The following is a 23,621-nucleotide window of genomic DNA, read 5'->3' as shown; positions in this document are numbered from 1 at the left end:
CACGACTGCGCGGCCTCGGCGCCAGCGTCTGCGCCGCGCAATAAGACCAAGAAAGTTGCCTGGTTCGTGTCCAACTGCGCGGGCGCGCAACCAGCGGCTGCAGTTCGCGCGCAAGCTGGCCGCCTACATCGACGTCGACATTTACGGCACGTGCGGCTCACTCAAGTGCCCCCGTGCGCGGGCCGGCCACTGCTTCGAGCTGCTGGACCGCGACTACAAGTTCTACCTAGCCTTCGAGAACTCAACTGCAAGGACTACATCACCGAGAAGTTCTTCGTCAACGGTTTGGGGTATGTACACTGCTCTCCCGCCTTCATTTCTTGTTTTTTTTTTTTTCGTTCTCGCGTCCAGATTTCGTTTCACAAAATGTACAGAGCTAAACAATTCGTTTTCTCCTTTCGAGTATCTTCAATAACAGTGAGGTGGAAAATAATTTGAGAACTTTCACCCAAAATGAGGAGGGACAAGTGACAGCTGTCAGAAACTCTGGAGAACTGCCACTTGCCATTCTTCCTCTTCTTTTGGGCCCTATCGTGCTCAAGAGTAAGACTCAATTTTGTTATATATATATATATTATATATATATATATATATATATATATATATATATATATATCAAAAGTCACCTAATGGAAGCTGTGCGAGATAAGGATGGCAAGATGTGGCGTCACGGCAACTTTGACCATTTAGCGGGTAGCCCTTCTCTATATTGTTTGCGTTCAGCATTCAGCGACAACACTGCCGCGAAATCTCTCGCGTTCGGAGACGCAATTGTTCGTAGACGTAGCTGAGGACACGCCACGTGACCTGTCGTGTCCAATTGGCGCTTGCTGCAGGCGTGACGTGGTACCGATTGTGATGGGCGCCCGGCCCCTGGACTACGTGCGCGCATCGCCCGATCGCTCGTTCATCCACGTGGAGGACTTCCCGTCGGCGAAGGCGCTGGCCGAATACCTGCACCTGCTGGACCTGCAACGAGACTCTGTACAACGAGTACCTGCGCTGGAAGGGCTCCGGAGAGTTCATCAACACTTACTTCTGGTGCCGCCTGTGCGCCATGCTGCACGCGCCGCCACTGCCAAAGGTGGGCCGACGCTATGCGAGCGGCGTCGCCCGAGCGGTGACCGTGCCGTGTTTAAATTGCGGCATAGATTCTTCGCACAACGAACCAAATAACTGATCTAATCCGCTGACGGAGCGTGACGTAGCCTACCGGCACCCGGCGACTGTCAAAGCGCGGGTGGGCACAGCTGAGTGGCATTAGGCGGCGTGATGACGGTGTCGGCCGAACCACGTCAGCTGAGAAAAGTGCGCAGCAAAGACGTTTTAAGGGTATACAAGTACTTTCCTGTTTTCTAGAAACGTAAGCATCGCGTACGAGGGCACAAATAAAACGCGACATTCAAAGATGAGACAATATTCAACTTTCACGACAATGATAAGCGGTGCAGTACACTATGAAATTGCGAGTGCTGTACTGCTATCCATTTGGGGATAGAGGCAGTGCAGTTTCCGCCATAAAGTATCGGGCCTCTGCACGCGTGAAGAGGGCCACTGAACATATACGCATGCGTATACCGCGGAGCATGCGTGGCACTTCTAGCGCTGCAAAGCTTGTGGAGCGTGAAGACCTTTCAGAATTTTGGAGCGCCGAGAATACATGCACCATTAACTGCACCACGGCCTTAAGTAGTGTAATGACCTAGAAACGTTACATTTCAAAATGGGCATATGTGTGCCGAGTCGTCATTGCAGTAAGGATCACTCCAGTCTATGCAAGACATAACACTGCATGCCTTGCTGGCGTTTGAGGACGATCAGTGTTTCTTCCCTGTAACTCTGTAACGATGAAAAACCTACAAGCCTAACTACAAAAGACGATCAAGAGACGTTGCGTGTATTTTAACTTGGGTCAGGTGGCAGAGTACGGACAATTTTGTTAAAGACGAGCCCTTGGAGACGCCAGAATAAGTCGTCTCATCGTACCACTTTATTTGTACCTCGTACCTGTTGTAGGCAGAGAAAGTGGGGAAAAAAAAAAGCTATGTACACAAAGTCCACTTAGGAAGGAACTTGCAATTAGGAAGTCCCGAAAATATTATGGTGGTTTAGTTGAGCTTTTATTCAGACAATTCTTCGCCTGTCTATTTTCCATTACATGATGCTTTCAAGTGCATCCTCGAGATCGGATCGGTATACATTGTTAAGGCGGTTTTGTGCAAAAGTGTGTAGCTCTGAAGCGGGCCAATATGGCCGTTAAAATTCTTATATTCTTTTGAGATGGTATATTCGCCTGGTATTTCAAGGGAAACTTTCTGCTGGTCTAGGCTGCCGTGGCTAACGGTAGAACAAAGACTCAAAATGGCACTCAAGACGTGGGCACAGACAGCAAAGTGAGCGCCGCGGCGGCAGTTCAAACTTATTGCACAATCTGTCCAGTTCTAATCGCAGATCGAAACGAAAGTTTTAACACCCGAGTTGAAGAGCTGAATCTTTCCGTTTTGTGACCTGTCCTTTTCCTATAGGATTAGGCGTTCACCTCTGCAAGCCTGTACGCCGTATACGTACATACTTCTAGAATTAGGTCGTCAAAGTATAGGATATTGCGACAACTGTGTGCTATACGGCTGAGCAACCGGTTGAGCATATCCAATTATAGAACTTCCAGCCTCTAGAGATGAAAACGGTTTATGAAAGCCAAATGGACAAAATTAGAGAACATTACATTCAATGCGTTTTCCTTATAGACAGCGGCATTAGGTTGCTTGACAAGCTTTAAGAAATTGTATATATATATAATGGCCCAACCTAATTTCTACATCGCCTCCATTTTTCATGTAACGCATGGAACTTCATCATACGTAATGTAATTATCAAGTCCACCCTTTGTTACGCCCGCTTCCTCGATCTATTTCTCTCCTAGATCCTTGCAATCCCTCATCCTCTCTCCCCGGCAGAGAAGCATGCAGGCAACTCAATAAGTCGAACATTTTTATATTTTTTTTAAACCTCCTTGATGTCACTATACACACGTTGGCAGAAATCTTTGTGTTTCATCAAAGAGTGTGGTACGACATATCTTACTGACCCTATCGCAGTGAGCGAAAAGTTAGTTTCGGAAGTCACAGACGTTTCCTTCTTCACGATGAAAACGGGCGTGCCTCGATTCCGCCGGACGTGTGCCGTATATGTATATGCCCCGGCAGTCAGCAGTGGGCTTGTTTAAATACGACCCCACTGAGAGATGCTCCTGCTATTACGAGCACGTGAGCAGCCGTTTCGTCGTAACGGCCGCGCGCCCACTCATATCGATCCGATGCTCGCGTGGCGCAGGTGTACCCGGACATCGGCGCGTGGTGGGCGGGGCCAGGCACCTGCCGCAGCGACCGCTGGAGGGACTTCAAGCCCAAGCAGGACCCCGTGGCGTACGTGCTCACCTGACCCTGCTCCGACGCGAGTTTGCATCATCCTGCTCCTCCTAGCGGCCAGTCAGCCAACCAAGCGGCCCGCTAAGGCGCATCAGAGCGCTCTCTTCGATGACTCTGGTCATATGAGGGCACCAACTCGCACTCCTGGATGGTGCGTTCGAGTGGTATGGCGTGCTACTGCTGGACATGGCACGTATACGACTGACTCAAACCAGGGGCGGAAAACTTGTGATAAGGCGCCGGCCAGCAGCGCTTGTGACGTGTTTTCCGTGTCGCAATTGGCTCGGCTGTATGTTCCGGTCACGTGGTGTTGCCTCTGCAGTTGCACCCGCCTTCGTGTGCCCTGCTACGAACCGGCGGTGATCCTCGGGTCTGTTGGGCGCTCGCGCGTGACCTCTAGCGTCCGGTCACGTCTGATTTCGTGCGTCTGCGATGTGGTAAATGCCCAGCCAGTGGCTCTAAGGCGATATCTTGTTGTATGAGATACACAACCGAAACGTTCGTTCGACGCAGCAGCGGCTCGTTTGCAGGCGAATGTGTTAGCCCTAATCTTATTCAGCGAGTGAATTACTGGCCTTATGAGAGGAAACAACTATAGAGAACCAGGTCGCTGGTCTTCTACGTTGCAGTAGCGTGGTGCAGGATAGGGCAGCGCTGATGAGAGCGTGAGTTTTCACGCGGAGTCGTAAGTGAATTCATTTACTCGTGCGGTAAACGCCGAGTCCGACAAACCAAAGAGCAGCCGTGGATCTTCCAGGTCGTGCTGCCATGAACTACATCAAAGTGTACTGCATTTTTTTACCAGCTAATTACGAATTTATTCGCGATTTCGGTGCATGCATGTGCTTGTTTTTCAAGGGAACATTGTGATTTAACGTGATTTAACGCGCTTCGTCGTCGAAAAACTTAATTGCTTATATGAGACTGCTTCTTCCTCAGTGTGCTGAGCTAGTGTGATCTCGAACCTCAAGTGTGACTTGCGCAGTCAGGATGACATGTGCGGCTGTACTAACTGCGCCTTGTGGCTACATATTGTGTTCATTCGGACTTGTCCCCAACATTCCACGCCTTGCTGATCGACCGATTCCACATGATCTGACAGTGAGCATAATATGTAACGCTACTGCCATTACTAGAGCCTCACGCTGCAACCTATACATTTTGTCAAGTCTCAAAACCATTCTGGGACAAGGTTTGTCGATATAGGAGGTTCCTGTGGTACGACTGGCGCTGCGAGTGCTTTTCAAACACAGTGAGCCTGTTTAATTCTCGCTATCTCAGACGCTTCCGAGCAGCTAAGTTTCAGAAGGGCCCTAGGGCACTTCCAGAAGGCACATCCTTTCACGCGTTGAGCGGCTTCGGTACCTTTGACTCGCACAATACTATAACTGCCATACACTTAATGTGCATACGTTTCAGCTCCAAGCAAACCCAAGCTTGCTACGATGGACTCTGATAAGGCTTTGATCAATAGCGAGGTATTGGACGCTACACTGGCCAGAAACAGATGTTAAATATACCTTGTGAAGAAGACGCGCCTCCGTCCAGCAGCATCGCTGCTGGGGGTGAATTAATATTAACGAGAAGGGCGAATCTACGTTCGGCAGGCTTTTTGTGTGTGATCTAAAAAATATCGACAATGTTGCACTACCACGAAACGAAGTGGGAAATTGGAGCCGCTCATACAGGAAGGTGGACACGCCATACATACCGATGCATTTCAAAGTGTTATGCTTTGTGACACGTCATTTGGTGGGTCACGTAACAGTGCACGGTGCGGTAAAAACGTACACAGTATCTCGTCCATAAGTTTAATTTATCAAAGCAACACTTCGACTGTCCAAGCATGGTCATTTAATTTTTAATGCCCAACACAATCCTTATGTCCAAGCATGTTGATACATGTTGCACGTTTCGTTAAATTATGCTGAAAGTCGGCACCTGACCATCGCAATGTAGCCCTGCAACGGAATCAACCGCACCCAAGAAGTCTCGAGTAGCGAGGGTAACTTTCTGCATTCAGACATTGTCAAAATTACTACAGCATTCTACGAACTGTCAGATCTGTTCTCGATGGCTATAAGGACTACTTAATATACCAGCTGAGATCAAAATACCTGACAGGCTATGCCACTGTCCTCCACTCACACATTTAGCGTATATTTTGCTTTCTCTAAAGAAAGGCGTGCTATATGCGCATGTCGCTTTTTAATGTTCGTTAATTTCTTAAGGTGCACTGCTGGTTGAGACATCGCCGTGACCCTCTGTGCGCAAACCCGCGTCACACTTTCCAATATCACTCAACGGCATAGCCGCAAAAGTACAACGAGCAACACACTGTACATGACCTGCAAGCAGAACAACGCGTGACGCTTCTATATATATATATATATATATATATATATATATATATATATAAAGACGCCTGCGCTTTCTCGCACACTATACTCCAGGAAACGCGTAAGAGAGCATTTGATTCTCTCGCTGAGTTCGTAACGCATTTTTATGGCAGCCATGGATTTCAATAGTTAGCGGTGGACGAATTCGAATCGCGCAAGCGTCGTCAGTAGACTTCAGAAATCGCAGAGAAAGAGTGTAACACCACACTTAGTTATCTAGTGCTCTGATCGCGCTGTTGAGTCAGCGAACCTATTTTCGCGCACACACCCGCACACACGCGATTACCAAATGCAATTGTAGTGCTGGAGTCTAGCCGGAGATTCTAGTCTTAATGGCTACATCTAATGGCCGTTGTATGGACGGTGGAAGAATTTAGAGACAGGTCTCGGAGATAGGACAGCATTAATGGCAGTACACTTGACACTAGAAGTAAAGGTTGCGCGGAACAGCTTTCTCCCTCTGATGGGCTACAAGTGATAAGTGCGTCGCTTTCGTGTTTATTCTTCCTCGTGGCTATGTTGCTGTAGGTGTATTCTCTCTATAAGGAACAAACATATGCGCACGTCCTTGACCGCGCGCTTTTATCTTTGTGAGATTGTGTTCTCCGTGCGTTAGAAAAACGAAAACGAATATGCGCGTTGAAATGGATGTCGTGTTTGTCGTTTCCCACTCAGCGTTAACGTCGTGCGGTGTTTGTATGTAGTTTTTCCTCTAAACTTGCTCGCGTTACAAAAACCACGCGGCTTCCTCGGCTATTGCAGGTACACGACACATTTTATGTACTGTGATCCGGAGCGTATAATGAGTCACGTCGGGCTTTTGCCGCGTCTTGTCGTTGTGCTCGTGCCGTGATGAGCTTGTCATGACTATGTCACGATGTGTTCATGACATTTAGCTCCGCCATGTCATTGAGGCGATTCTAACTTGTAATAAGTATACCTTAATTGACTATAAAGGAAGTAGTAAATAATTTTTTTCCGCTACCAGACTAACTTGTTGGTATGTTCGCTACTTGCGGAGATAGTACTAATGATCTGCGCATAAAAGCATAATTTCCCCCACGTTTGTATTAGTGTAAATCATGCGTATAAAGTAAGATTAGCCGTTCTCCCCAAAAAATATTCAGATGCCTGTGATGAATTATTCTTGCTCGCACGCACGCCAGCTATAGCGCTCGAGCAGTGTTGACGTTAGCTTTCCGCAAGATTCACTGCTTACGTCGCAATAGATGCCCCTCTTTCAATCCGTGCGCGTCTTGTATGTCCTCGAGGTATGACATAAGAACAGCACGTAAACTTCTATCAGCGAACAAGGTCACGTATCTGTATCTGTTAGTATTTTCGAACCACTTCGTTTTTTGTTTTTTGTTTTTTTTACATCTTCTTTGTATTTCGTGCAACTCCTGGTGCAATCTTTCCAGTTCGCATACGATGGGCGGACATAAAACAAGCACGCTCTTTTCTGGGCAGATTAGTTGATTTGATTCATTAAGAGAGACACGGGCCCAACGAACGAATCTTGGAGCAAAGAATGCTATAAAATTGCGTAATGTGCTCTACACGTCTATGCGTGATATCGATCAGTCATCACAAAAAACTTGGTCACTTCGCAGTCTCGGTGCAGGTTGTAGGGAGAAACACACAGTTATTTCGAGGTCAAACATAACGCGGTGCGTGTTCGTGCTAGACTTCGCAAACGTTGCACAAAACACGGAACAAGATTTCTGTGCCGACCTGACACCGTGTTGAAGTGCAGGTGTCATCTGTCTAGCGATCAAATTATCAGAACTGGAAGTTGGAAACTATACACCATGCTAGCATAATATTGCACTTCGTATCGCTTCGCAGAACCTTCAGGAAGATTTTTCACTCGTCCAAACGAGTTCATCGTCTGCTTTATTTCATTAGTTATTGTACTGGTTTTGGGAGCTTCCTGCAGTATTTTGATCAGACACGTGAGAAGAAAAAAAAGACATGCAACGTTGTCTGCACGGTTTGTGTTGATGTCTTCACAAACCGCATCTTTAGGGGGAACCTCATGTTTAAGAACAATTTCTCCGCTTGCCCAAAAAAACGCATATCTGCTTTTGTCGCGTATAAGAGTGAGGAGTTTGGAGTAGGACGCCGGAATTTATAAAAATGCGTAAACGCGCGTTTTTTCTTTCTTTTTTTTAAAATCGCGTTTTGCCATGGGACGCAACAAGTTGCCGTTTCGCTCACAGTATATATAGCCTTGTGGGCAATTGTGCTTATACGCTGTCTTCCGTAACGCACACGGTGTCTTCGCATTTTCCCATTGTGCAAAGAAAATTTTTCAAACGGCATGTTACCGCTTCGCTGCTTCTTTCTACGCCGTGTTTGATCCGATGCAGCCTTAAGGGTAAACGAAGCTCTCGGTGCGTTCCAAGCGGGTTTTGACCTGCTTTATGGAAACATGCACGCTAGAAATATAAAACTCGAGAGAATTTCACAGAACAGCGCACATTTTCTATTTTTGTTTTGTATCTAATTGCGCTGGCTCCACAATGCATTTTTGCCAACTTGCCCGCATTGCCATTCTTTTTCTGATACTGCGCACGTATCTAGGTGTGTTGAGCATGCCCGTAGCTCGTGCCATAACATTTTTATAAATATTCATTATACTGCACACAACTACTGCGTTCGATTTCGTGGAATGACATGGCTGTGCATGTTCGTCAGCAGTGTGCAGCCGGCCACTAAAGTTTACGATAAACTGTAGATTCAACGTTTCAGTCTGTATATAATTTTGCGAATTGCACAGTGGTCCAATAAACTAGAAGCGTCGGACATTAACAGAGCATAAATTTGCATTTGTCGTGGGACCCGTGCCCCTTAAACTTTTGCGGCCGACTGCACTTCTATGAGATTACCTTCTATGGGTTTATACAGAAAAAGGCTAATACTCACCGAAAATCCGACATTATTCTCCTCGCCTAGTACAGTAACTGATTCTGAGTCCCGAATAAACACACGCGCATACAATTATTTTTTTTTTGGTTTTGTTTTTCTGATAGCCATTTTGCGTATACTGTACGCAAGTTGTGTACGCTGTACGCCATTACGCGTACGTGTGCGTTGCACGCACACAGAAGCGCGCGGCGGGAACAAATTGAATTACTCTCGAAGATAGTTGGCACGTGTACCTCCTACCGCCCCCTACGGTCAAATGTGTTTTGTACGCCGTGCATTGAGGATGAGTGTTTCAAAGGGTGCCGACGCGCAGAGCCAGTCGAGCGGGTCGACACTCCCGCCGATGATTCCCGCTCGGCGCTCTGTTCATTTCATTCATGTGATAGCCGAACTGGTCAAGTTGTGCTAGTCATGCTGTTGGACGTCATAAATAGATTTACGTCTACGCCTGTCTGTACGGGCAGTCTTTGTACATAACGATGAAAAAGAAAAGAAAAAGCAGCAATCTCATACCATGTTGGCATTTGAATCTCATCCGCATCAATAAACTGTGTTTCTTTTTACGTTTACCTGGCTTGTGTCATTCTCATCGCAGAAAACGCTTTTTGCGTTTGGCCATATACCTATACTTGCGTATATTTTTGCCGGTGGTATATGTCTCTACCATCTCCTAGCCTATTGAAAAAAAAACGAAAAAAAAGTCATTTGTTAATTGCATGCAGTTATCTTGCTGTGGTATGAACCACTGGCGAGACACGCCCTGGCGCTCGAAACGGGCTCGTGAATGCTGAGCGGACGACGCTGTGTGGCGTAAAGGACAGGCGAAGTAGTGACACGCACGTCACCCCCTTATCGCGTTTCTGATTGGCTCAATTCAGCTGGATATTACTTTCCAATGCTACATTAGCGTGAAATTGACGGCACATTCACTAGTCGTCTTGCTTCTCCGGAACGGAGTCGGCATATCCCGCGCTCTCTCTGAATGCGAGCTAACACCATGAGTCAAGCCGAACGTGCACCACAGCTTCATAACAGCAAGGAAAGCGGAAAAGCATAAATTTGCGAGATACTTCCGGTTTTGCGCACAATCCAGTCACAAGACAACGCAAGTAGCTGCATAGTCGAGCACGCTGAAGACAACCGAAGTGATCGAGGGTGACGCCGATACTGAGACGGGCTTTTCTTTTCGGCGATTTTTGGCTTCATGCACAACTAACGTACTAACAAAAGGGTAGCAGTCATCGCGACATAGCTAAATGAGACGTACAAATTAGCGGTAGTACAAGATCGACGTCCTTTCAGGGTGTAGTTGCACAGTTGTGAGATGACGTTAAATTTGCATTCAAGAAAGTCAAAACGCAGTATTCTGTTGTCTGGATAAACATGCAATTGGGAACTATGGCGTCTTGGTGCGACTGACTCAGATAAAGAAAATCTGTCCCGGTAGGTAAAGAAAGGAATCTATTGTGAACAATAGGCACCTATAGCTTCACCCGGAAGTGCAGTAACGCGAAGTGGATTTAGTAAAACCCCAGCGGAAAAAAACAAATAAAACACAGGCTGACTTCAGTGATTGCTCCTACTCGTAACTCAATTACTGCGACAGCATGCAGACTCTCTCGGCGTATACCACCACATCTTCTTAAGAAAATATTTTCAATGCACCTAACATCGTCTTCGTCCGCTACAGCACAGCATATTTGCTCGAAGTACACGCACAGCTAGGTGCCTATAATGCTCTCCGAGTCTGCGTGGCGCCCAAAACTTCGCACAAATTGCCAAGCGATTGTGTTGGGCGGTGTAGGTCAGTGGTTATCCAGTTTCCAAAGGCACGTTGCCGCTGGGACAATATAAAAATTTCCAGAGGTAGCGGCGGTGGTGATCGGCGTATTGTTTATCTTCGCCATATTGTAAGGATGCATGAAGCTGAACACGAGGTGATTACCTGACGGCGGCGGAACGTAAAGGACAGAAGGACGGACTCGTAAAACGCAGTTTCTTTGCCTATATATATAACTGTTGTAACAGCGATAGATTACATGCTCTATGCAGGCCCACGGCGCTGTGCTGAATGTAGAATCTTTGAGTAGATAAAGATATATGATAACATATTCGTGAAGTCCAGCATTGCCGTCAAGTCGAAGACAGAAAGGGGAAGGCTAGTTCAGAAAAAACAGGTCAACTTGTATAGCATCAGTCGGGAGGTAAGTAGATAAATTCGCGCAGCTGCTAGCGAAGAAATATATGAGGCTTTAAAACATGGAGAATGAGGATTGCATAGAGGTATTGTGTGAAGCCCTAACGAAAATTGTTTAAGAGGTGACAGGAAAGAGGCAAGCTCTTCCAACAAACGAAGGGCCTAAAGTAGCGGCACAGCATGAAATACTGCAGCCTCAGGTCGGACTGACTGAGCTCTCCAACCAGACCACAACACGAGAAGAAAATGCAGATCCCATGCACGGTAGTAACCAATATATTCCGAGGGATTATCAGCGAGGACGTTCAGCCAGCGCAGCGCTGTGGCGACCGGACCAAGTGAATCCTGCCACCTGTACTAGGATTCTAGCCACCCTACCTGTACGGAGCCACGTTTCCGAGTATGCTGGATTGTTCCGTGACTCGCGGCCACTAACAAGATTCAAGAAACGTGTACTACAGCTTTTGCTTTTATACGGGGTGCATGTCCCAGCTATCACGCAGCACGATTTAAAAAGTTGTCGCAGTTTCACCTGAAAGGTGAAGCATCAATTGCGATAGCAAATTTGTAGAGAGCTATACGGAGTAATGATATTAGCTTTATCAGCTGTATAAACTTGGACATGCAGCAGCACCGGCAACGTGCAGAACTGTTGTCGACGCCGTCGGCGCTTTGCCCGCGTTCGCTCAAAATGCGTGCGGCGTTGGTGACTGTTGCCGGAGCCTCTGATATAAATAGGCACTTGGTGCCGCAGCTAAACGTCGCCTCCCTTCCCTCCCCCTCCCCCCCCCTCCCCCACGGCCTCTCGCGCATCGGAAGAAGGCGCGTTATGAAAAGGAGGAAAGAGACGCCTACTTCTGCAGCCCTTAAGGAAGCACGGCGCAGAACGCGCGTTTGTTCTCCGCCGTGCGTTCACTCCCCGTGAAAGAGCGCGTCCCTCGCGCCCTTTCACTCGCACATACAGCGTTCGGCGGCGCGCGGCCACGATTTCATCTCCATTGACGTCATACGGAACCTCACGGCGACGGCGACGGCGACGCCGACGGCAGAAATCTGCTTTTGAGTGTCCATATAATTGCTATCGCAATAAAAAAAGCAGGAGCGGCGTTACGCGAAGCAAACCTAGTGCGTATTGTTTCCAGTACAGTGGAGTAGCCGCCAGTAATTTTTTCGTTACTCACCTTTAATTAGGCAATTCTAATTAATTATCTAACTCGAGCTGGCTACCAGGGCGGCCCATATGCCACTACGCGTCGCCTGGCTGACGAAAACCGTGTCCCCTTCGACGACAGCCGCACTGGCCGGCAAGTGAGCTCTTCGAATCCCCGGTCGCGCTCACCGTCTCCAGCACGTTTCGCCTCGCCGAACAGCCGCACTTTTGCTGACGTCGTGAGAGGTCGTTCTCCCAGCCCACGGCGGGGAAGCTGAAAGCAGCGACCTCAAGGGGGAAGGTTGCAAGTCCTCAAATTGCCAAAAATCCCCCCTTGTTGCCGAGAAAGGAAGACGCCGATCAAAACGTAAATAATGCCGACAAAACTGTGACTGCCGACCTCGCTGTTACGATTGACGGGCACGAAGTGACGGCCTTAGTAGACACTGGCGCGGACTTTTCAATTATGAGCGAGCCGCTGGCAGACAAACTAAAGAAAGTCAGGACAAAATGGACGGGCCCTTATATTCGCAATGCTGGCGGCCAGATTATGACTCCTACAGGCAAATGTACTGCAAGGCTCACGATCGGGAACGCAGCTTTTGTCGCCACATTTGTGATTCTGCCGGAGTGCTGCAAATCACTCATTTTAGGCATGGACTTCTTAAGGGAGTATGGTGCCGTTGTCAACATACGCGACGGCGTAGTAACGTTTTCTCCTGCTAACGACACGGCCAATGGAACAGAGCGACAGCGCCGCACCTTACGTATTATCGACGAGGACGTCTGCATACCGCCACTGTCTTGCAGCCTTGTTTCCGTCAGTTGTGGCACAAAGCTCACCGAAGAAGCGGTCGCGGAACATGCAACCGCCCTTCTCTCCCGCCAAGGAGTCGCCATCGCCCGTGGCATCGTCTCCTTAGTCGACGGGCGTACAGATGTTCTATTGACAAATTTCACAAACGAACGTCGGTATATCAGTAAAGGCACCGCTGTCGCGTATCTCGATGATATCGACCACACTGAAGACTGTTTTGCTATGCAAGGAGAAGCCAAGGCTCCTACAACGCCATGCACACCCGCCGTCGATATTGGACCGAGCTTAACACCTGCAGATCGACACCGGCTTATGGAACTGCTTGAACAATTTCAGGACTGCTTCTCGTCTACGTCGCGAGTTGGTCAAACGCCGCTGACAAAGCATCGCATCGCATCATCACGGAGGAGACAGCAAGACCCATCCGACAGAACCCGTATCGTGTAGCTCAGAAAGAACGCGAGGCGATACAGCAGCAGGTTGAAAAGATGCTACAGGATGATGTCATCCAGCCGTCGAACAGCCCATGGGCATCACCTGTGGTGCTTGTCAAAAAGAAAGATGGTAGCTTGCGGTTCTGCATTGATTATCGCAAGCTGAATCATGTTACAAAGAAAGATGTATATCCGCTGCCGCGGATTGACGACTCTTTAGACAGGCTACGGCATGCGCGCTACTTCTCCTCTATGGACCTCAAGAGTGGATACTGGCAAACAGAGGTAGATGAGCGTGATCGAGAGAATTAAGACGGCATTCGTGACGCCTGATGGGCTTTATGAATTCAAGGTTCTGCCTTTCGGCTTATGCTCGGCCCCAGCCACGTTTCAAAGGCTCATGTATACTGTCTTATCCGGTCTGAAGTGGAAGACATGCCTGGTGTATCTCGACGATGTGATTGTTTTTTCCGCCACTTTCGAAGAACATCTAAAGCGGCTGCTGTCAGTTCTTCAAGCCATACGGTCCGCGGGACTCACATTGAAACCTGAAAAATGTCACTTCGGGTTTGAACAGCTTCAGTTTCTGGGTCATGTAGTTAGTCAAGAAGGAGTTAAGCCTGACCCCGATAAAACTGCAGCAGTCGCAAAGTTCCCTCGGCCTACGGATAAGAAGGCGGTCAGACGCTTCATGGGTCTCTGCGCTTATTACCGACAATTTATTGCCAATTTTGCACATCTAGCCTCTCCACTCACCCGCCTCACAAGAGACGACCTTGCGTTTGTATGGGGGGAGGAGCAAGAAGCGGCGTTCATCGAGTTACGGCAGCGTCTACAAACTCCGCCACTACTCGCTCACTTTGACGAGGATGCGTCAACGGCGATCCACACCGATGCCAGCAACGTGGGCCTTGGAGCTGTCCTCGTTCAGTGACAAGACGGTGCCGAGAGAGTAGTTGCTTATGCAAGTCGAACATTCTCACATGCCGAGTCCAATTACTCAACCACGGAGAAGGAATGTCTGGCCGTCGTATGGGCAGTCACGAAGTTTCGCCCGTATTTATACGGCCGCGCCTTTCAAGAAGTAAGCGACCATCATTCGCTTTGCTGGCTGACCAATATGAAAGACCCGTACGGACGTTTGGCACGCTGGAGCTTACGGCTTCAAGAGTACGATATGACAGTGGTGTACAAATCGGGAAGACAGCACCTCGATGCCGACTGCCTCTCCAGATCACCTATTGAATCACCGAGCGCAGATTCGGATGAATGCGCAGGCTTTTTAGGGATTGTTGATGCGGCCGCCATCTCTCGGCAACAGCAAGCCGACCGAAAGCTCAACACCTTGATCGAGTTCTTGGAAGGGCGAGCTACGAAGGTGTCAAGATTATTTTCCCGGAGTCTACCTTCATTCTGTTTGCGCGATGGCGTTCTCTCTAGGAAGAACTTCTCTGCAACAGGGAAGAGCCATCTGCTAGTAGTTCTCGAAGTTCTCCGCCGCGAAATCTTGCAAGCCTGCCACGACGAAGCCACCTCGGGCCACCTTGGTTACACGCGAACACTATAGCACGAATCCAACAAAACTACTACTGGCCTAGGCTCGCAGAAGAGGTGAAGCACTACGTGAGAACATGCCTTGAGTGTCAGCGACGCAAAGCACCACCGACTCAACCCGCTGGGCTATTGCACCCCGTTCCAGTACCAGAAACGCCGTTTGCTCAAATTGGCATAGACCTCCTGGGCCCCTTTCCACTATCTGACAGCGGCAACAGATGGGTCATAGTCGCGACGGACTATCTAACCCGATATGCGGAAACCAAGGCAATTCCGAGCGGCACGGCAGCTGAAGCAGCACGATTCTTTATCGAGAACATTGTCCTCAGACACGGTGCTCCAGCGATCAACATAACCGACAAAGGAGCCGCATTCACAGCTGAGATTCTGCGAATTGTGCTCACGCTGAGTGGCACAGCCCATAGGAAGACGACGGCCTATCATCCACAAACAAATGGGCTTACCGAGCGCCTCAACAAGACCATCGCAGACATGCTTTGCATGTATGTCGATGTGGAACACAAGAACTGGGACACAATCTTACCATACGTCACATTCGCATACAATACGGCACGCCAAGAAACAACGAAAATGACGCCGTTCGCTCTGGTTCATGGTCGAGAAGTCACTACAATGCTTGACGCTATGCTGCCTCATGACTGCAATGGTTCAGATGAAGATGCCGCAGATTTCACTGAACGCGCCGAGGAAGCACGACAGCTCGCCCGCGTCAGGATAACTAGTCAGCAAGAACGCGACGCACGATGCTACAATCTCCGCCACCAATTTGCCGCTTATACGCCTGGGGAAAGAGTCTGGATTTGGTCTCCCGTCCGACGCCGAGGGCTCTCGGAGAAACTTCTACGCCGGTACTTCGGACCATACAAGGTTCTACGCCGTATTAGCGACGTGACCTACGAGGTGGTTGGTGATGGTTCATGCTGCTCGAAACGCCGTCAACAGGTGCCTGAGGTAGTGCACGTAGTGCGCATGAAGCCTTATCATTCAGAGTGAAGTGGACACTGCTATCAACTACGAGTCTTTCCGCCACGATCTGATCAGCATCGGGACGATGCTCGCTCTGGGGGGAGGGTAATGCCGCGTCGGTATTCGTGCACAAGTGCACCCTGGCGCCGACAAAGACGACGACCGGGCTGCTCGAGATTCCGGAAGGCATCTAGAGAAGAAGAAGAGATTCTTGTTGTTAGCGCCTCTCTGGTTCCTTCTCCCGAGTACGCCGCGGTGCTTCTATAATAAAGCTCCTGACCTTTGTGCATCGCGACAATATATATAGAGCGCAGCTCTTTGGCACCAGTTACTGCGGCGATCGAGCGTCAGAGTTGCCCCTCGTAACCAAGCGAGCGAACACAGCGAAGGATGAAAGCGAACGCGCAGCGCAGCGGCAGATGAAATACGGCGATAGCGAAGAGAGCGCGAGGACGAAAGTACAGGAAGAGGGTGCAGCGGAACCATGAGGCGGAAAGCGGAGGAGCAGGGTATGGCGAAAGCGTGAGAAGCGTAGTGTCGCGCAAGACCGGCTTTTCGGCGACGACGGCCCTCGGGATGGCGCCAGAGCAGCGCGCGTCGTCTGCATGGAAACAAAGCGCTGCATGAGCGGCAGTCTGTCTGCGGTGGCTGCTGTGCATCGCGCCCACGCGCCGCGCCTCTCGCGATCTCCCGATTAGCGAGGCAATCGCGCCCCACTTCGCTCCGTTTGCAACGTGCCACACGAGACAAACTGTCTGCGCCAGCCAATATATCGCGAAATGAAAACTCGCATAGAGCTGTGCTCAAATTTCGCATTAGGGAGTATCGTAATCGTCGGTTATTTTTTTTTTTCTTTTCCTGCAAGCCAGCTGAGCGGGATGTGCCTTGTATATGTGTATTGTTACATTGTGTTACTTTCCACAAGTTGCCGCCTTTCTGTCTCCCTTCCGGGCTCCTTCTCTATTGTGGGACACCCATCGCCCTATTCAACTTGCCATCTCTCCCGCTACAACGGTGACACGCGCATTGGTGCTGCGCAGCAAGTCTTCTCCCTCCCTGCCTCGTGCCAACCAGAATCTCCGCCCTTCTCCGAGTTGTCTTCTTAAGCGCAGCTCTTAGGCGCCCATTCCTGCGTTGAGCGTCGGCGTCCTTCGTAACCGAGCGAACGATCGCAGCGAAAGATGAAAGAGCAAGAGTGGAAGACGGCGAGAGCGCGAGAAGGAAGGTGCAGCGGAAGCATGAGGAGGAAAGTGGAGGAGAGTATCACAAAAGGGTGAGGAGGAAACCGGAGTGCCGCACTAGAGTCCAAAGCGGCGGCTTCGGCGAGGGCCTTTTTCTGGGAGCGGCCGCGCCGCGTCGCTGTTGCTCCGGACCCGTGGGCTTTTCGCACTCGCGAAGCGCGCGCAAAGCGAGGGTCGTCTGCTACGCGCTGCAGTTCTTTGCGTTCAGTGTCCACGCAAAGCACTCAAAGTATATTTAACTTCAACAGTGTGGTGCTGCATGAAGCTTACCCATCTTTGAGCGCTCTCTTTGTGCTTGGGCAGCAAGAGAATGCAAAAACTAACGTTTCAAACTCAGCGCGGCCTAGCTCCGGTGCTAGAGTTCGGGAACGGTAATGCGGTAACTGTGCGTGCGTAGAAACGCGCTAAAAAAGAATGTAAAACACGGTATTCGCATGGGTACGCGGGAAATAGCACCATGCTTGCAAGAATAAGAGTAACGAAAAAAGTAAATTACTCGCGCAGTGAAGTGAAATACTTACGTGCGTGCAGTGACCGCTTCGCTCACCACTACGCGTTTTTCACTGACGGTCAATAGTGGTTTACAGCCATATGCATATGTATTTATTCGACAGTTTTTTAGCCTCGACAATATTTTATTATAAACAGCGCAGTGAGAAAGTGTAAGGGAAACACGAGAAAGAGCAGAGACGGCCCTAACGCCGCAATATTGTTGGCTTATTTCGCTTCAGATATAGCGTACACGAACAATTCTTGCTGTGCGCTATCTCTTCAATACAAACTTCGCGCACGATGTACCTTAAGGTTCACCGTGAGCGAAGCTTACATCAAATTCAGACATTCGAAAGAAAAGTCATTCCAGCCAGTAGGTAAACAAACATAAAAAATAGGTAATATATATATATATATATATATATATATATCTTCTTCTACATTGAAATGAATAGATAGGTACTATACTGGCCTAGCCATTTACTCATTTGTTACTCAAAGTTATTGCTGCAATAGCCTTGTTTTAATAATCCGTGAATCCTCTCTGAAATTACCAACATGTAACTTCTCATATGATAGTTATTGCTTAACGTGTGATTTCTTACGTAAAAAGCATTCATGGCGCGTGACGATGTTTGGAACGAATTCTCAGGACTGAACTAGTTTCGAGATAATAATTTTCAAAGTGTCCGACGAAATGCATGGGCGTTCTAGTTAACTTTTTGAGGAAAACGCTGTTTTATGCATTGAAGCACAAAAGTTAACTGGAACGCCCATGCATTTCGTCGGACACTCTGAAAATTATTATCTCGAAACTAGTTCAGTCCTGAGAATTCGTTCCAAGTGGATGCGCCTTGCGAACTCTGCAGCTATAACTAGAAGATTGAAAGATGTGCCGTAAAATAATTAATTAAAACTCAATTAGCGTAATTATGTGAATTATTCAATTAGGCGTTTTGAGTTCTTGTGGAAGTAATGGCCGCCTCATCGAGTAGTTTACATCAAGGATTATAATTGTGCTATCTGTCACAGCAAATTTTTAAAAATTTGGTGCAGCTAAAGTGAAACACCCTGTATACCTAGTGAACGAGACGCGTGAGTTAGGCGGTTTGTATTTATTTTTGGTACCGCGGCCCCGCCGACAGACACATTCCGCTTCCCAAGAGCCAGTTAAGAATTTCGCCTTAATAAAGAAACAGTATAGAGCGCGGGAGGCAGTCTTGCAAAACAAATCGAATGCATTAAATAAAAGAAAGGAAACGATAGGGTGTAAAAGCGTTAGCATGAGCTAGCCATATGTGCTACGTTCTCCTAACTGGTAATCATCGCGATCTCCAGCTTATTCTCTTCTGCAGCATCCGCACACGCCTCCTAACTGGTCCAGTACAGCAGCGCCGCGGCGCTTCTCCCATGCATTCACGCAGCGCTTTGGACACACTCTAGCCGCACGAGACATGCTACGACCAGGCATGCGGCTACCATAATGCGGCGAGCGCTATGGAAACAAAGCGCTGGCTTCGGACCCACTGCGCATGCGCTATAACCGATGGAAATGCTTCGTCTGCCGCTGCTGCTAAACGAGCCGCCCGAGCTCTGCGCCGAGAGGACTCTGTCGTTGAGAATCAAATGTTTTACCACAATATATCGTGAATTCAAAGCACCTAAACAGCTGCGCTCAAAATCCGCATTCGGGAATATCGTAACCGTCGGTGATTTTTTTTTTTTTTTTTTTACTAGCCTCCTTGCCCTACATACGACTCCACCTTCCTCTTGCCCTGCACCGTTGCCAGTAAGGCGGCTGTACGTAAATCTGTCAAAGCGCCTAGAAAGAGTCAATCACTGTCACCACTGTCCCTTTTGGTTTGATGTATGTAAGGACGACCAGACACGCTGTCTTCACTATCCGTGTCGATGTGTCCTTTTATTGCGATAGCAATTACATGGACACTTCAGTCACATTTTGCTGTCGTCGTCGCGATGTTCCGTATAAAGGCCAAGGATGATAACACCGTCACCGCGCGCCGTATGTGCGAGGGGAGCCGACCATCGCGGCTCAGTCTCGCGCGCGCAAGGGAGGAAAGCGGTGATAGAGTGTAATAGAATGGGGGAGTGGGTCCAGCGCAGTGGCGCACCGACGCGGGGGGGGGGGGGGGGTCGGAGGCTGTAACCCCCCCCCCCCCCTGAGGCCGACTTAAGCCCCCCTTTCCTTACGCATTTGAGTACTGCAACTAAGATGTAAGACGCGCAATCGTCTGCACACTCGCAAAATGCGCATTTTTTGACAATTTCCCGTGAAGAAATCGAAATTAGTGCTATTTAGATGGTATTGGCAAACTGTCAACACCCCCCCTCCCGGCAGAGATCCTGGGTGCGCTACTGGTCCAGCGGACGCCTTAGCAAGCGCCGAAGGTGAAGCAAAAAACGCGGAAAATGTGGCGGCGCTCCCATCGCCTTATTCTGAATCTCCGGCCAATAAACGCTGGCTTCGGCTGTTTCGGCAGCGCTCATTGGCTGAGGCGAGCTCGCGGGCTGAGTAGATGTCGTCTGCTCGACGCACCGTCGATGTTGCGTCGTTTGCATTCTTTCCGCCATTCTTTTTCCATTTTATTTACAATCTATCGGTGGGGAATAATCTCAGTGTTACCGCTACCGAGTATCCGGCTGTCAAAGCTCCATGCAGCTGCGACAGGGTCTCCGACGCGACAAGCGTCCGGCCGGCGAGCGGGGCCGCTCATTCGGGAGAAAGTGACAGTGGCGCCACCTAGATTTTCAATAAAAAATGCCTCAGCGCACAGCCCTTGTTGGACCCACTTCCCCAATCTAGTACACTCGAGCGGGGAGAAACCGCGCCGTAGCGCCATCTTCCATCGCGCGCAAGGCATCGGGCGGAAGGGGGGGGGGGGGGGGGGGGGGGGGGGGCGTTGTAGTCTAGCCACGGTCGGACTAGGACCAGGAAAAATGCGATGCGAACGTGGCCTTTAGAATTTTTGAAAGTGTTCGCTGAAACACCCTGTATATAAAAGAATGCAGCTAAATGTTCATGTAGGTAGACATAATAAACAGAAAGAGTGAGCTCTGTTCAAGCAAGATTGTCATGTAGAAATCATAAATATGTATGTAGTCAGAATGAAAACATAAGTGGCCGAATTTTCAAAACTACAGTTGAATCTCCATAAACGGAAATCGGTATAAACAGAATTGCTGGTTAAACGGAACAACAACAGGCTCTCACTTGGCTTTGTACTTGAACGTTAAGAACTTTCGTTTATCAGAACCCAAAATGTTCGCAACTCTCTATATAAAAAACTATAAAATCAATCTCTAATCTTTTAGGGATCTTTTCTTTTTTTCAGAGAAACAGAATCTGAATGTTTGATTTTTTTTTTTACTTGTATTGCTGGACACGTGATATGTGCCGCTCATTCAATATTTTCTTTTATGTGTTAAATAGAGATGCAGTAGTGGGCGACTTTCTGTCACTCAGAATCGGGTGAGGGAAATTATGGAAAATGAGCGTTGTGAAAAAAAAAAAACGCTACTATATTAGACTATCAGAGTGCAGCCAAACTCTGTTCAAATTTACAGAGGATGCATATTTGGTGCATGCATTAACTGTTCCTTCATCTATCTGTAGTGACAGCACAACAGCCAAAGCACAGACTGACCAGGTTGCGTCAGCTTGCATGCAAGCATATGTGGGTGCAGCTATGTTTTCTTGTTCTTTGTATTGCCACTGGGAGAACACTTAATTTTTGGCGATTCGTCATTTGGTACATGTAGCCCTAATGCAGAGAGAGGCATTCGTCCTGCAGTGGACATAAATATAGGCTGATGATGATGATATGTAGCCCTAATGAGCCCGAAGTATTGGTCAGCGACTGTGCTGGCTCCAAAATGAGCTTGTAAGCACTTTGGCATTTTCTTTTAACACGAAAGTGTTTTATGCCGGGGTCCACCAAGACTTCACTGTCTTCACTGTCATAGAACATAATTCAAAGAAAGAAACCAGAAGAAAAAGTTCCACAAACATGCAAAATTTCGAAATCGAACCCACGACCTCTCGGTCCGCGACGATAGATCGCCGAGCGTTTAACCCATTGCGCCACAAACGCATTTGCAGAGAGCTACACAGACGCGCCTTATATATCGAAAGCCCAGACCACACGTACGCTTGCAAACGCGCGCGAGCTCGCGTCCGCGCGCCCACGCATGCGCAGACGGTGCGGCACGGCTCGTACGCGTCGAAACGCGGCGCGATCTCGCTGATCAGCTCCTCTCAGTTATCGCGCGCCTGGGCTGCCTCGCGTCGGCGCGCCTGGCTACGCAGCGACGGCGCGGTACATTCAACTCTCAGTTAAGCAGAATTATACCATGCAAGAAAGTACTTCTTATTCACTTTTTGGGCTGATCTAACAGCTCCAAAAAGATAAAAATTACGTTTATAAATATCGAAGCATTTTGAAGCACTGCCAACAACGAAATACGAAGTGGCGTCTGCCAAGGTGTAAACAAGTGATGCCAGTGAGCGCGCGCTGTCGCGCGTATTTGTGGATGCAAAACGCCATTCCTCGCTAGGCGCGGCAACCGCAAGGCGCGTAGACGCGAGCTTACGCGCGTCCGCAAGCGTACGTGTGGTCTGGGCTTAACACTCCTCCGTGTACCCGCGCTCTTGCTCGGGGCGGTGCCGCCGCCTACGAGCAGAAAAGAGAAGTACTGCATTATGACACTAACGCGCACCGACAGTGAACGCTTCGGTGGTCTCAGCACTACGACGCCTCGATGCCAGCATTCGAAGGGACGCTGGCATCAAGAAGCACTACCAACGCCACCTAGGTGGCGTTCACCGTACTCAGCACAGCGGAGCCTGGCCTCCGCAATTAGCTCTGAAAATGTTTCTGAAGTTGATCGCGGAGGCTGCAATTACGACGCGCTGTACGCGCTGATTTGACTCGGTGACGATTCAGTTACGTGCTTTGTCTTGCGCGTTGTATTAGTGTGTCAGTTACATGCTTCGTCTTTCGCGTTGTGCTAGCGTGTGCGGCGTAGTGCAGCTTCCATATGCACGACGGTTGCTCATGGTCATCGACGTTGGTAGTCGTGATGGAGGAGACGTGCCACCAGGCGTCAGCGTGGGTGCATCAACGCCTAAGGGCGCTTTAGCCACAAAACACCAATAGACATTATATATCAATGTGCAATAAACATTACACTACTTCTGTGAAGACACGTTTCACTTTCATGTTCTATACCGATTCCTATATAAGAGGGATCAACCACATTTTTTCTTTAACTAGCTGTTTCTTCATACTTCATAATACTCAAAATTTCTGACAGCAGCATGAGCGGGTGTACCACTGCAAGTCTTTTTCGGTAAACGGAACTGCTGTTTATTAGAACATACCTCTCCAGTCCCTTGAGGATCCCTTTAATGGGACACTAGTACAAGACCAATACTATATCAAATCCTGGCTGACCTGTGCCTAAAACAAGTGCTTATGAACAGAAAGCATTTTATTTTGTGATGTGCCATTTCACTTTGGCTAATCCTGACACGATTTAAGAAGAAAAAAAAAAAAAAGGAATCAGGTCAATGATTTTACTACAAGACAGACTTTCTTGTTTAAAGTACAACTTAAATTATAGGTGATGCTTCCTGTAAAGATAAAGCTATTTTTAGAAGTGATTCATCACAAGAAATGTGAATTTCTTTTTAATTCAAAGAAACAGTTACAGTATATGTACAATTTCATGGTATGATGAATTCATTCTTAAGACATTTAAGCAAGCAAAACATTCAACTTTAGGCACGATAGTGCAGCAGGAACTATGTACACAGCATGCAAGTTAAATATTTGTACACTTGGCTCGAGACAATGTTGCTAGGGGGGGTGCGAATATCAATTTCCGAGACCAAATAGAATATCATTAAAATAGTGCCAGAAGCAAATTGAATTATCAAATATAGAATACTTTTTGAGTAGTTTTCAAATA

General features: G+C 48.4%; 3 protein-coding genes across 4 annotated transcripts in view; 2 read left to right on the top strand and 1 right to left on the bottom strand.

Moving 5' to 3' along the window:
• The window catches only part of LOC119448727 (glycoprotein 3-alpha-L-fucosyltransferase A-like), an 8,262-nt gene extending 2,446 nt beyond the window's left edge, over window positions 1-5,816 (top strand). Inside the window, 6 exon segments of the mRNA XM_049666477.1 lie at window positions 26-81; window positions 83-239; window positions 242-290; window positions 837-972; window positions 974-1,084; window positions 3,334-5,816. Coding sequence (XP_049522434.1) covers window positions 26-81; window positions 83-239; window positions 242-290; window positions 837-972; window positions 974-1,084; window positions 3,334-3,441 — 617 coding nt within the window. The 3' untranslated portion in view covers window positions 3,442-5,816.
• The window catches only part of LOC119450320 (glycoprotein 3-alpha-L-fucosyltransferase A), a 243,594-nt gene extending 234,267 nt beyond the window's left edge, over window positions 1-9,327 (top strand). Inside the window, exon 9 of one of the 2 annotated variants that reach the window (XR_007466401.1) lies at window positions 6,785-9,327. The gene's annotated coding sequence lies outside the window, so the exon portion shown is untranslated. The remainder of the gene's footprint in view (window positions 1-6,784) is intronic. The other variant, XR_007466402.1, reaches the window with a different exon arrangement.
• LOC125944726 (mucin-5AC-like) overlaps window positions 1-23,621 on the bottom strand; it is a 194,264-nt gene that overhangs the window by 12,353 nt on the left and 158,290 nt on the right. The gene's annotated exons all lie outside the window — the stretch shown is intronic.

Source organism: Dermacentor silvarum, chromosome 4 (genome assembly GCF_013339745.2).
Source record: "Dermacentor silvarum isolate Dsil-2018 chromosome 4, BIME_Dsil_1.4, whole genome shotgun sequence".
In the NCBI taxonomy this organism is placed as follows: Eukaryota; Metazoa; Arthropoda; class Arachnida; order Ixodida; family Ixodidae; genus Dermacentor; species Dermacentor silvarum.
This window is presented reverse-complemented; position numbering and strand designations above follow the sequence as displayed.